The sequence below is a fragment of the Sitophilus oryzae genome, unplaced genomic scaffold, assembly GCF_002938485.1.
Source record: "Sitophilus oryzae breed Bouriz unplaced genomic scaffold, Soryzae_2.0 scaffold_1818_pilon_pilon, whole genome shotgun sequence".
Lineage (NCBI taxonomy): Eukaryota > Metazoa > Arthropoda > Insecta > Coleoptera > Curculionidae > Sitophilus > Sitophilus oryzae.
In genome coordinates this window covers 378,558-391,977 of record NW_022146522.1, presented here as the reverse complement: position 1 = coordinate 391,977, position 13,420 = coordinate 378,558, and the positions used below count along the sequence as shown (strand labels likewise).

At 33.1% G+C, this 13,420-nt stretch overlaps 2 protein-coding genes across 2 annotated transcripts in view; one reads left to right on the top strand and one right to left on the bottom strand.

The window, feature by feature from the left end:
* The window catches only part of LOC115883160 (E3 ubiquitin-protein ligase ZNRF1), a 62,149-nt gene extending 58,620 nt beyond the window's left edge, over window positions 1-3,529 (bottom strand). The window contains exons 1-2 of the mRNA XM_030901468.1: window positions 3,050-3,529; window positions 2,415-2,650 (exon numbers count right to left, since the gene is read on the bottom strand). Of these exons, the coding sequence (XP_030757328.1) occupies window positions 2,415-2,650; window positions 3,050-3,198 (385 nt within the window). The 5' untranslated portion in view covers window positions 3,199-3,529. The remainder of the gene's footprint in view (window positions 1-2,414; window positions 2,651-3,049) is intronic.
* A 231-nt stretch (window positions 3,530-3,760) lies between these two features.
* On the top strand, window positions 3,761-12,948 carry LOC115883161 (equilibrative nucleoside transporter 4). The gene is made up of 11 exons (XM_030901469.1): window positions 3,761-3,927; window positions 4,049-4,318; window positions 6,704-6,858; window positions 7,424-7,552; window positions 7,669-7,743; window positions 7,800-8,026; window positions 10,480-10,672; window positions 10,894-11,101; window positions 11,554-11,774; window positions 12,259-12,377; window positions 12,443-12,948. The coding sequence occupies exons 2-11, from the start codon at window positions 4,131-4,133 to the stop codon at window positions 12,590-12,592; spliced, it is 1,665 nt and encodes a 554-aa protein (XP_030757329.1). The 5' UTR covers window positions 3,761-3,927; window positions 4,049-4,130; the 3' UTR covers window positions 12,593-12,948.
* The last annotated feature ends 472 nt before the right edge of the window (window positions 12,949-13,420 follow it).

Here is a 13,420-nt window from a genome sequence, read left to right as displayed (position 1 = left end):
CTACTTTTCCATATGAAGTTATTTCCAAATAACTTGCCACTTCTACAACGGTAATTGCTATTTCATCTATTATTTCTTGCTCCTTTATATTGAGTTTTTTTTTGATATATTAAGTATGCATTCTATGGCAAAGAATTTGGGTTTCATCAAGTTCAGAACCTTGTGATTTTGGATTTAGTAATTCTGCAGCATAATGAATGGGTTTAATAGCAAATTTTTCTCTTTTGTCAACAAACTCCAACAATTCGGATTTTTCTTTGTCGTCAAGTGAGGACAATGCAAGATTATTCTGAATTACCCTTCTAATATCACAAAATTCTTTTACAGCAAAATGAATAGTGCTATAATCTCCTTCTACAATTTTTAACCATTTGCCAATAGGTTTGGTTTGGTTAAATGTTAATTACGTTGAAAATTTGGGCCCAAAATACTTCGTCATCTAATATCCACTACTTAACATTTTTATCAATCATTTGTGTTGCTTCTTGACTAACTGCAACTCCTTGTAAACTGAGCCTAGTATTGTATACACTTTTTAAATTGGTCCAAATTGAAGACCAGCGAGTTTTTACTACCCTACGACTTACGAGCTCGATACTTCCCTGTAGAAATGCGAGGTTGCAAATAAGTTGGTGAATCCTCAAACTCGATATATTCACCATATTATATGTTTGTAAAACTGTTCTATAGTAAGTTTAATGTTTATAGGGTTACAAAATATGAAAGATATATGTATTAATACACATCGGGTTTGAACCGTTAATGACAAGATTTAAGTATTTTTAAAAATATTTCCAATAGTTCCGAGACATGTTTGGAAATTTCCAATATTTCCATTCACAACACTACCCTTGGATATACAAACTAGGGTACAAGGTAGTTCCAGTATAAGAAATGTTATTTATGTATCTGTATCGGATTTTTGAAAAGTAAATCTAAAAGCAAATAAAAATATTTATGTGATAACAGTTCTTAGCAAAAAATTTCAAGGGTATAAAAAGTAATAACAAATTTTTGTTATAGGTAAATAAGGAAATTCCAAATGGTTTTGAGTAGCATTAAAAGCTTTTCATTCTATTATCTTTAAGTAGCTAGTTAAGTTATAATACAGGGTGGTTCGAACTGTATTCCGGAAACTTCGGCAGCATATTCTGCAGATAAAAATAAGTAAAACAGTCCGTATAAATGTATGTCTTAAAATGCTTAGTTTCAGAGATACAGGGTGTATAAGTTTCATTTTTATTTCGATTTTTCCAAATAATTTATGAAGTAATGTCAATATTTTGGAAAATTGGTGTCTGGGAGTTTTTTAACACGAACAATTTGATTTTGATGCCAATATGACTCCTACTTGTAGAGGGCGCCACCTACATATTTTTTAACTGGTTTGATGAGTAATAACTTTTCGTCCGTACCTCTATAAAACTACTGAGTAAAAAAATATACATTTACGACGTATTTTACGTAAAAAAGGTCTCCTGGTAAAAATCGCTACGAGTAATGGTTTTCGAGATATTTGGAATCGAAATTATCAATACCTGTAATCATTGACATAAATTAAACATGTTGACTAAATAGTTATTAGACTGAAATCGTAAATTTGAAATGCTTTGTGCCAAATGTTCAACAGAACTGTTTTATCATCATTTTTTCGCAGACAAATTTTATAAAAAATAAAAAATTTCCAAATTTATTATTTCAGTCAAATAACTATCTACTCAACGTGTTTATTTTTTGTCAATACAAACTTTTTTACTTATTTTTTTCTGCAGAATATGCTGACGAAATTTCCGGAATACAGTTCAAACCACCCTGTATATTATATTTTTAATTTTTATTGATTTCTGAAGTGTTGTTTATCTAAAATATAGTTTATAATATGCTGACTACAATTATTTAATGATCTATCTTAAGTGGTTAGGATTTAAAATAGTATTAAATAAATAAGGTAAAGATATTAACTTATAAGATTACGTATATTAATAAGAAATTCATATAGTTAGTGATATAATTAATATACTTTAATATAGTTTTCATTTTCAGTCACAATATTCATAAGTATTCATGTAGATTTAAATTATTTTTACTTTTAATTTTAATATGAAAAGCATCTGCATACACGTTTGCAATTCCATTCCGTACCTTTCAATCATAATAAATGTAAAATTCTATGAACTAGAGTTATTATTAGATGACACATCTAATAGTACCCAGACAATGACTATGTGAATAATTAATAATAATACCCATTAGACCCATGTATAAGTTATGTATCTATGGCAACAATATGAAAAAATTGTCCTTGACTAGAATGCACACCAGCACTATTTGATGGAATTGCTTTATTGATTTTTCTTTAATAAACTTTATATGATGCTTTTAACTAGCACTATTGCAACAGACATGTCACTTACCGTTAAGGCTCCATATATGGCCTGGTAGGGAATGGGTGGCATATACCCTAGTCAATGCAGCTGCCGCAGCATGACCTATGAAGCCTCCCTGTGCCCCTTCTTCACCGGCACTGCTATCCGTATCAGCCCCAGGACTCCCTGCCATTGATCCTTCTCCTAAATTAGTTCCCCCATTCTCCGTGTGATGTGAATCAGTACCTGAAGTTCCATGTAGGTCTGGAACGCTTGACAGTGATCTAAAATAGATTATTTATGAATAATTTATAGTACGAACAATAACAAAGACTTGTAAATTTGTTCATTGGTTCATTGTACAGGAATTCAAAATAAACAACCAATTTAAAATAACACTGAATGAAAATAGATTGAAGAAAAAAAATAATTGTGTGTTCAACAACTGTGCTTACATTATGGCTATATACATCTTTTTATTTTCAACAAAACCTTGTTTTAGAAATAACAGCTGAAGTTTATTTGCTTTTCTCCATAGTCTGATGTTTATTTAACTTTAAAAAAATCTTTGATCGAGTATCAGATACAATGAATGCTATCTCATGAAGATAAAAGTACTTCTTAAATTTAGATAATAAAAGAGGTTTTACCAAAATATTTTTAGGGGTAGTAACAATACTTACCGGGCTCTTTGTCTGTCATTTTCCATCACTAAAGATCTCATAAATCTAAACCCTGGCGGAGTTACCACTTCAGTACTGCTGCTGGTTGAGAAAGCTCTAGTTCTAGGGCTCTGAGAGCCTCCATTTGCTGTACCCAATTTAGCCCCCATGGTTCGTTTTCTTTTTCTAATCAAACTGGTATCGGTTGCAAATCATTCAACAACACACTTTGTTACATGTTTACACAGGGTTTGTTAAGTTTATTTGCACAAGCAAAAAGAAATCAGCTGAATATGGTCGCTTGTCAAAGAACATACCAAAACTTCTAGATGTTTCGAAAACAAAGTATACCTTATAAGTCTTAAACTGGTTAGAAAACTAATAAATAACACTTTGACGATTGAAAAGAAAGGTGCACTGTGCAATGTTAACTATTTGTATTGGTGAAAAAATCGAAAAATTATCAAATATCTAACATTCTGAACAAGTAATAAGCGGCCATGATTACTAACTGTCAGGTGAGTTCGAAAAATCTTCACTAGAGGGAAGCTTAATATGAATGTGTATAATTAGTTGCATAAACTTTTAACTATAAAATTTAAATTTAAATTTATTCAAATATAAAACGCTCTTTTATTTATTAAATAATGTTTTTCTAGTATAATCTGAATTGTAAATAATTCAGTCTACATTTAGATAATAATTTTTACTTTTATGTTACTATTGGTTTTAGTTGAAGAATTCAAATAACAAAAATGATGCGCAAAATCACAGAGAAAATCAATATGCGAAAATCGGTCGTGACGTCAGAAGGGTTAAAAGACCTTATGAAGCTTTAAAGGGCACATAGTTGAATGAAGTAAATATTTGGAAAATGTCGCAATTAATAATCAACACCGGTAAGTAATAATTTAAAAAGTTATTCGATTCAAATATAATCAAAGATGTATATTAAAATTTAGCTAAAATAGTTATGAAATATTTATTGATAGACAATAGAATTTAAAAATACCTTTTTAGATAATGGTAATAAAGCTTAAAAATGTAAAAATGTAAATCAAAAGGAGTATTAAGCAAAAATATTAAATATAAATTTAAAAAAATGGTGGAAGAAGCTAATAATATAGACGCTCATGGTTACTCCAAATTGAGGGCGAAAAAAAGATCCAGTGATGGATTTTCTAATGCCAGAGCTACTTTTGGAAATATTTCTCCTCCAGTGGATTCTTTCAATGTGATCTATTTGTCATTTGTACTTGGTGGTATGGGGTTCTTGCTACCATACAACAGGTAGGTAATTTACTTTTATTTATAATAATATGATAGAATGAAATAGAAACCTTGCAAAAAAAAGGAAGAGTGCCAGTCCTTGTTTTAATCGTGCTGTTTTCTTTTTCCATTGCTTATTGAAAAAGTTCTCTTTTAACACACCAAACTCAAAAAATATTCATCTATCGCTACAATACTTAATAGAATTGTTAACTGATGCATTACTTGTTCAAAATGTTAGACATTTGATAATTTTTCGATTTTTTCACCAATGCTAACATGTTAACATTGCACAGCGCACCTTTCTTTTCAATCGTCAAAGTGTTATTTATTAGTTTTCTAACCAGTTTATGACTTATAGGGTATACTTTGTTCTCTAAACATCTAGAAGTTTTGGTATGTTCTTTGAGAAGCGATCATATTCAGCTGATTTCTTTTTGCTTGTGCAAATAAACTTAACAAATCCTGTGTAAACATGTAACAAAGTGTGTTGTTGAACAATTTGCAACCGATACCAGTTTGGTTAGAAAAAGAAAACATGGGGGCTAAATTGGGTACAGCAAATGGAGGCTCTCAGAGCCCCAGAACTAGAGCTTTTTCAACCAGCAATGTGTCTTTCTCTACTCTCTCTCGTTAGTACAGAAAAGAAATAACATACCATCGAAAAAAAAAGGCGTCAAAAACGGCTAGAGAATGACAATCGATGATAATTTTGGCGAGGTCAAGCCTTAGAGGGTATTTACTTGTACCCTGAGCTTGTACCGTACTCTTCCCTATTTTTTATAATGACGCTTACTACCAGTTGGCCTTAAGAAAACTCTGTTTTATTTTTATATTAAGTAAAAATGATATTTTTAAATGGTAGATAGAGTTTGAAACTCAAGAATTTTTCTTAATTTTTCTATAATTAGTGTTAATTTTTGACAAGTTTTATGTCAAATTTTAGAAAATGACGTCTAGGGATTGACTTCGCCAAAATTAACATCGATTGTCATTCCCCAGCCGTCTCTGACGCTGTTTTTTTTTTGATCATACGGAACTTATGGATGCGATAAACAGCTGTTTTTGTTCACTTACTGTTATGTATTGAAGTTGCTAGTTTTGTAGTAAATTGAATTGTTTTCTTTTATCAAGTTTTGAGTATAAACATTTTTAAGAAAATAAGACCCTTTAAGACAGACAGCATCAACAGCATATCGTTTACATAACTTTTGGGTAAACTCTGTACAACATTTGTACGAAGTTTCAACATTTGTTATCGCCTGTTACGCTTTCTTACTATCTCGTACTCTATTTGTTATTTTGAAAGTTGGAAACCTTATACAGGATGAGTCTTAAATAAGTACAAATATTTTCAGGGCTGGTAGATCTCGATAAAAGAACCATATTTTCTCTTTGTCGTTTTTCAAATAACTCCAAAATAACCGAGATATTTTACTACTTTGAAAATTAAAAAAAAGAAGATTTTTTGCTTCTACCGGGTGCGTCTCAAGAGTGGCTCACCCCCTATAACTTTTTTATTTTTTCAGATAAAACAACAAGATTTGGTTTCTTAGTATATGACATAAATTAGGATTGATTGGCATATTCAACTGTTATTGTAAAATATCCGATCTTGAAAATAAAAAAAGTTTCAATATCTAAAGTGGTTCTTGAGTTATGGCCTGTTATGTGTTAAAAAGTTGAGTTTTTAAATTATCGCGATTATTGACGTTTTCTCGCTATAAAAAAAATTACACCCTAACGATATCCTTATAATTCCATTTCAGATGCTCAGAAACATGTCTAATGATTTTATCTAGTTATCTCTTGAAAAAAAGTCTTTTAAAAATAAGCGGTTTGCGATCGTGATTTTACTTTACTTGATAGGGAAAGGCGTATCGGCAACGCCGCAACAGCACACCGTCGCGCGTCGTGTCGGTCGGTCGCATTTCTCTCACTCCGACTTAATAAGATCCCTATGCGATTTACTTCAACACATGTAAATGCCGACCCAAAAGTAACAGTTGCCAGCACGGTATATATTACCCCTAAAAATATTTCCATTTATTTAAGACTCATCCTGTATAAAAAAGCGTTCTATACCATTTTTTAAATAGTTAAAGCAAGCAACATTTGAATAGTCCTTTTTTCATTTAACACAGTATACTTGCAATTGCATTCTCGAATATTGGTGGCAAATATTCATAGCCGTATTGATTTGAATTTTACTTCAAACATCTACAGTCTACAATAGTTAACTTTTAAGAAGCACCATGTCCACCTGCAATTAAATTTCTTTGGATCCCTAACAAGTCACTTAACTCAAGTCACTAACTTATAGGCATAGAGAAATTAATAAAAAGAGTTTTTTTTATTATCTTCCTCTATGCCAATATGCCAATAAAGTATACCAAATGTTTCTAGCTTCATTATGGCTATGGATTACTTCAAAGTGAGATACCCTGGTACGCCCGTGGTGTTCGATATGTCACTGGTGTACATCGTAGTTGCCCTGCTCACCGTCCTAGCCAATAATCTGCTAGTTGAAACCTTTTCGCTGAATTCCAGGATCAATTTTGGTAAAACACTATTATTATCATACGAAGGGTCATTGGCGTAACTACAGGGGTGCACGGGGGTGCCGGGCCTCCCTCCCAGGTTCTGCTGGGCATTCCCCCCTCCCCAAAAAAAAATCCTGAATTATGACTCTTGGCTACGTATTAATTTTTATTTTTTTAGAAAATTTGTAGGTATTTAAGTATTCTACTGGAACACGGTTTGATAGCCAAGTCTATGAAATTTATAGAAGTGTCTAGCCCTAGCAGTCAACTATTAAGCTTGACCAATCAGGTTGGTTAGCGTGGTTATTTGGAGGGTGTTAATTCATTTGTGTTTGTCAAAAACACTAACGTGATTGGTCGGGCTTAATAGTTGCCTGCTAGGGCTAGACACACGTGAAATTTATTGATAGAGAAATTCATGTAAACGTTTTATTCAAAAAATGTGTTTTTTAAAATAATTTTTCATTTTTAAATAAACAAAAGCCTTAGGCCCCCCCTGGGCTCAAACCCAGGCCCGCCCCAGGGTAAATTGCTAGTTACGCTAATGCGAAGGGTTTATAGCTACAAAAAGGAATTGTTTTAGGATACATAATGTCGTTTGTAACGCTCATTTTTGTGGTGGTATGTGAAGTTTGGTGGGAGGCTTGGGGTACTGCCACGTCGTATACAGTGAATTTGGCGGCTGTGGCTGTAGTGTCTGTAGGTTGTACAGGTCAGTATACATAGAGGGTGTCCCAATATTCCGTGGACATAGAACTACTTCGTATTTTTGGAATCTAAATAAGTTCTCCTAATTTCAATACTGAATCATTGCATTTATTTTTATAGTTCAGCAATCAAGTTTCTATGGTTACACGAGCATGCTACCTTCAAAGTATACTCAAGCAGTGATGGTGGGAGAAAGTAAGACACTTTTAACAAAAGGAAAGGAAATTATACTAAAATAAAAATATATTTAGGTACTTCGGGAGTCTTCACGTCCATAGTTCGAGTCATAACGAAGTTCATCGTCAACGAACTGAGAGGCAGCACAGTTTATTTCTTTACCGTGTCAGTTTCAACGGTGCTGACATGTTTTGCCATGTATCATTTGATCAGAAGGTCCGACTTTATACAGTTCTACATTGCGTTATGCGAGCGGGCTAAAACAAGGATTACATTGGAGCCCACCGAAGATGCTGGATTGGTGAGTTAACTAGTGATGAGCAGGGTTGCCACCCGTTCCGATTTTGATCCAAGAGTCCCGCGTCCCCACGCAAAGCCCTAATGTCCCGATTTTTATTTGTTTAATAGCTACGTTTTTATTAAACAATAAAATTGTAAAATTTATTATTAAAAATACATGTTTATTAATTTTTTGAATTTAAAAAGAGTTCTTTTACACGAAATAATTAAAATCTTAGAAATTTTAGAATTAAGAAGTAGGTATTGATACTCTGTTTAATGAGGAAGGAAATTTGCCAAAAAGGATATAAAAATTATAGATAAGAAATACCTAGAGTATTTTTAACACTAGAGACTATATATATGTCTTCATTGTTTAAGGGGTTGTTATTTATATATTTTCACGTATGATGTTGAAGTAGAGAGACGCTAGAAATAGATGTTCGTTAAGCTCATTAGAACGGAACTTCAAATCTCATTTAATTTTACTATATGGCATATAACAATTGTTGGATCTTATTAAAAATGACAAGGCTCTTATTATTACAGCAACAAAACAAATAAAAAATATTCATTACAGTTGGAGCTTGAAACCTTTAAAAAATATCGTGTCGAAAATGTGTTTCTTTACGTTAAAGCACTTCCAGAAATGGAATGGCGAGAATGTATGTCGATAATATCATGTCGAGTAAGTCAACAAAGTCAATGTCGATGATGTCATGTCGAGAATGTCGAGTATTTGGACAATGCCATGTTGAGAATGTCAACAATGCCATGTCGAAAATGTCGACAACGCCATGTCGAGAATGTAAAGTATGTCGACAATATAATGTCGAGTATGTGAACAATCTCATGTCGACAACACCATGTCAAGAATGTAAAATATGTCGATAATATCAAGTCAAGAATATCGCTAATGTCATGTCGAGGATGTAGAGTATGTTGAGAATGTGTTCTTTTGCGTTAAAGCACTTCCAGAAATGGAATGGCAATAATGTATGTCGATAATATCATGTCAAGTATGTCAACAAAGTCAATGTCGACGATGTCATGTCGACAATGTCGACAACGCCATGTCGACAATATCATGTCGAGAATGTCAACAATGACATGTCGGAAATGTCGGAAATGTCGGAAATGTCGAGTATGTCAACAATATCATGTCGAGAATGTTGACAATACGATGTCGACAATGCAATGTCGGAAATGTCGAGAATGTCGAGAATGTCGACAATATCATCTCGAGTATGTCGTCAATGCAATGTTGGAAATGTCGTGTATGTCGACAATACCGTGTCGAGTATGTCGAGAATGTCGACAATATTATGTAGAGAATGTCGACAATATTATGTCGAGAATGTCGACAATGCAATGTCGAAAATGTCGAGAATGTCGACAATACCATGTCGACAATGCAATGTCGGATATGTCGTGTATGTCGACAATAATATATCAAGAATGTCGACAGTATCATGTCGAGAATGTCGACAGTACCATGACGTGTATGTCGACAGGATCATGTCCAGAAAGTCGACAGGATCAAGGTTTTTCATTTTGTTTCCACTTTGAGGCTGATTTGTTGCCCGTTTTCTTTTCATTTTGTTGCAGATTTTGTTTCCACTTTATTGGTGTTTTGTTTCAATTTTGATGCTTATTTGTTGCCATTTTGTTTCCGTTTTGTACCCGTTTTGTTTCCATTTTTTGCCGTTTTGCTTACACTTCGTTGCTGATACGTTTCCGTTTTGTTCTCGTTTTGTTTTTACTTTTTTGAGACATTTTGTTTCCACTTTGTTGCTGATTTGTTGCCGTTTTGTTTCCACTTTGTTTTCACTTTGTTGCCATTTTGTTTTCGTTTTGTTCCCGTTTTGTTGCCACTTTGTTGCTGAGTTGTTGCCATTTGGTTTCCACTTCGTTGCTGATTTGTTGCCGTTTGGTTTTCATTTTGTTTCCGTTTTGTTTCCACTTTGTTGATGATTTGTAGCCATTTTGTTTCCACTTACTTGCTGATTTGTTGCCATTTTGTTGCAGCTTTTGTTTTCACTTTATTGGTGTTTGGTTTCAATTTTGTTGCCGACTTGTATAATTTCGAGATTGTCGACAATGACATGTCGGATATGTCGACAATATCATGTCGAGAATATCAAGTATGTGAACAATGTGGAGATACGAACAAAACATAGACACTTTGCTCTTTACCGACTCAAGACGGGGCATTGAAAAGTGTCCGAATTTTGAAACAAAACAAAAATGGGACAAAAATGTCGCAGAAATGTATTGGATTTGTCACAACTTTGTCGTAAAACATGAAAGTTTCTGTCTTGTCACTGTTTTGTCTGCTTGGTCTGGACCCGGCATTAGATTTGTGAAAATTGCTTCTAAATAGTCTTGGAATTAGAAAATTTATTTTTTATTATTTTGTAGATTTTTTTACTTAATATTAATTACGTAAATATCTTGTACTGTTTACTGTTTCAGATTGAAACTAACGATGCTCAGTACGGAATTTTAAAAATCCAGACCAGTCCACCACCCACTGGAACTCAGCTCAGTTTTGCCAACCCTGCTTATGAACCTTCTGCACCGGTACCAACTTACAAAGTCGAAGATGTAGTGGTGAGGGGACGTCACAGTGTCAGTGCCAACACTGTCGGAATTAACGCCTTCAAAAGTTAGTTTTGATTATTCATTTTTATTTGTTGTATTTACATTTTTTGTTCCATTTAATGTTTTTCATGGGATAGATACATTACATATCGCAGCACCGAATTTTCTAATTCCAGTCTTTATTATTTAAAATCCCTCCAAACTTATCAAAAATTAAATCAGTGAAATTTGATCATCAACTTTTTTTTACTAAACACTAGAATATATTTTAAAGTTTTATTTTAGGAGGTATACAAGCACGCTGGGAAGTAACAAAATCCACTTATCCCTACATGATATCAATTTGCTTGGTTTATTTCGCAACTCTCTGTATATACCCTGGTGTGGCTTCGGAAATTGTTAGTTGCACCCTGGGATCCTGGATGCCCATATTGATGATGGCGCTGTTCAACGCATCGGATCTCATTGGAAAGATGGCAGCCAGTGGTGCAAGGTGTGTAATTTCTCTAGTTTTAAGTCATATTCTGAATTAATAATATCGTCTGATCGAAAAAACCGCGTCAAAGTCGACTGGGGAATGACATAAATGATAATTTTGGCGAGGTCAATCCCTAGACGTCATTTACTAAAAATTGACATTAAACTTGTCAATTAAGACACACTGATTATAGAGAAATTAAAAAAGGATAAAACGTTTCCAGACACAATTTTTTTTGAATTTTAAACTACAACATTTTTAAAAACCATTTTTAATGAATATAAAAATAAATTACAACATTCTTAAGGCCAATTGACAGGCAGTAAGCACCATTAAAGAATAAAGAAGAGTACGGGCCATGTAATGACGTCTAGAGCTTGACCTCGCTGAATTATCATCGATTGTCATTTCCCAGCCATCTTTGACGCCGTTTTTTTCGATCTATGCTCTTAAACGTTTTCTTTTAGATACTGGACTGGTTCCAGACTAGTCAAATGCTCCGTTATACGTTTGGTGCTCATTCCTCTGATGATAATGTGCGTAGCTCCTAGGCATAGTCCAAAATTCTCCGCTGAAATTACAGCGTTCATTTTCTCAGTAATGCTAGGTTTGAGCAATGGAATATTGGGAAGTGTGCCGATGATACAGGCTCCTAGTAAAGTAGATGATAGACACAGGGAACTTACAGGTATATTTTGTATTATATCACTCACAAAATAAACCATAAAAAATCTTTCTTTAATAAAATATCTAAATCAGTGAAATTAATTTACAAAAATTAAAGTGACCAGACATCTGTCATTATGACTGTCAGTCATTACATCCGTCATGTATGTAGTACATGTTTCAACTGAAGAGCACTACATGCTGCCAACAATCTGCCAAATTCTATCGGCAGGAGGAAAATATTTTCACGAGTGGCACTACTAGTTTCATCATACTATGATACAACCAATTGATATAAACAACTAACTCACTGGTTTATTTATGTAGTATAATCAACTAAAACGTTAATTTAACTTGTGACGTTAAATTCTAAAATAACTAAAATTCGTTTGACTATTACTTCTTATTTAAGGGATGGATGGGTTTTGTATACTTTTTGTCACTGGTTCTCTGTATTATTAGATAGTATTATATTCTTAATTTAAACATTAAAACCTATTTCTTAGGTAACATGATGACTTTGATGTACATGTTTGGACTAGCTGCAGGTTCTTTGGTGGCATATTCCATTGAAAATGCTTTGGGATCGATAGAAGAACATCCCTGTGGACCTATTCCATTTAAGGTATCTTTCGATTTTAAATATTGTTAGACTTAAATAAAATGATAATTATTATTATTTTGTTATAGGTAACTCCACTAATTGCTACCAATGGGACGCTTGATCAAATTCACCCTTCCACTACTGCCATGGTCAATCTCGTTTCGACTTTCTTTCCCCTTACGTCTTCAGGAACGATAATCAATGCAGAGAACTCTACTGAGACTAGCTTGATATAAATTTAGAACAGAACTGATATAAATCTTTGTGGTTATTTATTTTTATACAGGTTGTTTCATAATTGAATAATATTACTTGAAGATATTGTAGTGTGAAAAGTGCTCTAATAATCAAAAGGACGTCGGTAAAGCCGACATTCTCTATTATTGGAACATTCTGTACACTAATTTCGGAAATTTATTTCGAAAAATATCTCGTACATATACAGGATGCCCTTGGTTAATCTTGGTTTAGAGGATTCTAGAAAGTCATATTAATAGTTTTAATTGACTTTTCTAAAACACAGAAACCGATAATATTAATGTATAGTTCATATCAAATAAACTTTTAGTCACGTGATTAAGCTTGACTGGCATGGCGTTGCTCACTTTTACATATTTTCTTTTAATCAAAATATTTTACGAAACAAAAATAAATTAATTATAAATATAAAAACAGTTATTATCTACATCAACAAAACTCACCTTCTTAACAGCACTTAGGGGGCATAAAGGGCCATTACTATCGCTTTTCCGTTCAAAATATTCTATTAAAGTTGCGATAAGTTTTTTACGGCTATTAAGCTATCTTGTACCACTTCGCACTAAAAGAGGTTCTAAAAAGAACAATGTTCGACTACAAAGTCTGCTAGTAAAAAATAAGCTTAAAGTATCACAACTTAATTCATTTAAACTAAAAACTAGCAACACAAAACTAAAATGTCAAAACGAATAACAATGTCAGGAAATAAATAAATGTGACATTTTTGATGATTTTGAATCACCAGCGGGAAATTTATATTCCAGTTAGTCAGTCCGGTGCTGAATATTTCCATGGTTGACAACAAT

Excerpts from the sequence above, each read along its gene's own strand:
- LOC115883161 (XM_030901469.1), top strand. The coding sequence starts at position 4,131 with ATGGTGGAAGAAGCTAATAATATAGACGCTCATGGTTACTCCAAATTG. Across the intron at positions 7,744-7,799 it reads AGCAGTGATGGTGGGAGAAA|GTACTTCGGGAGTCTTCACG; the intron begins GTAAGACACTTT and ends AAATATATTTAG. Across the intron at positions 11,775-12,258 it reads TAGACACAGGGAACTTACAG|GTAACATGATGACTTTGATG; the intron begins GTATATTTTGTA and ends CCTATTTCTTAG.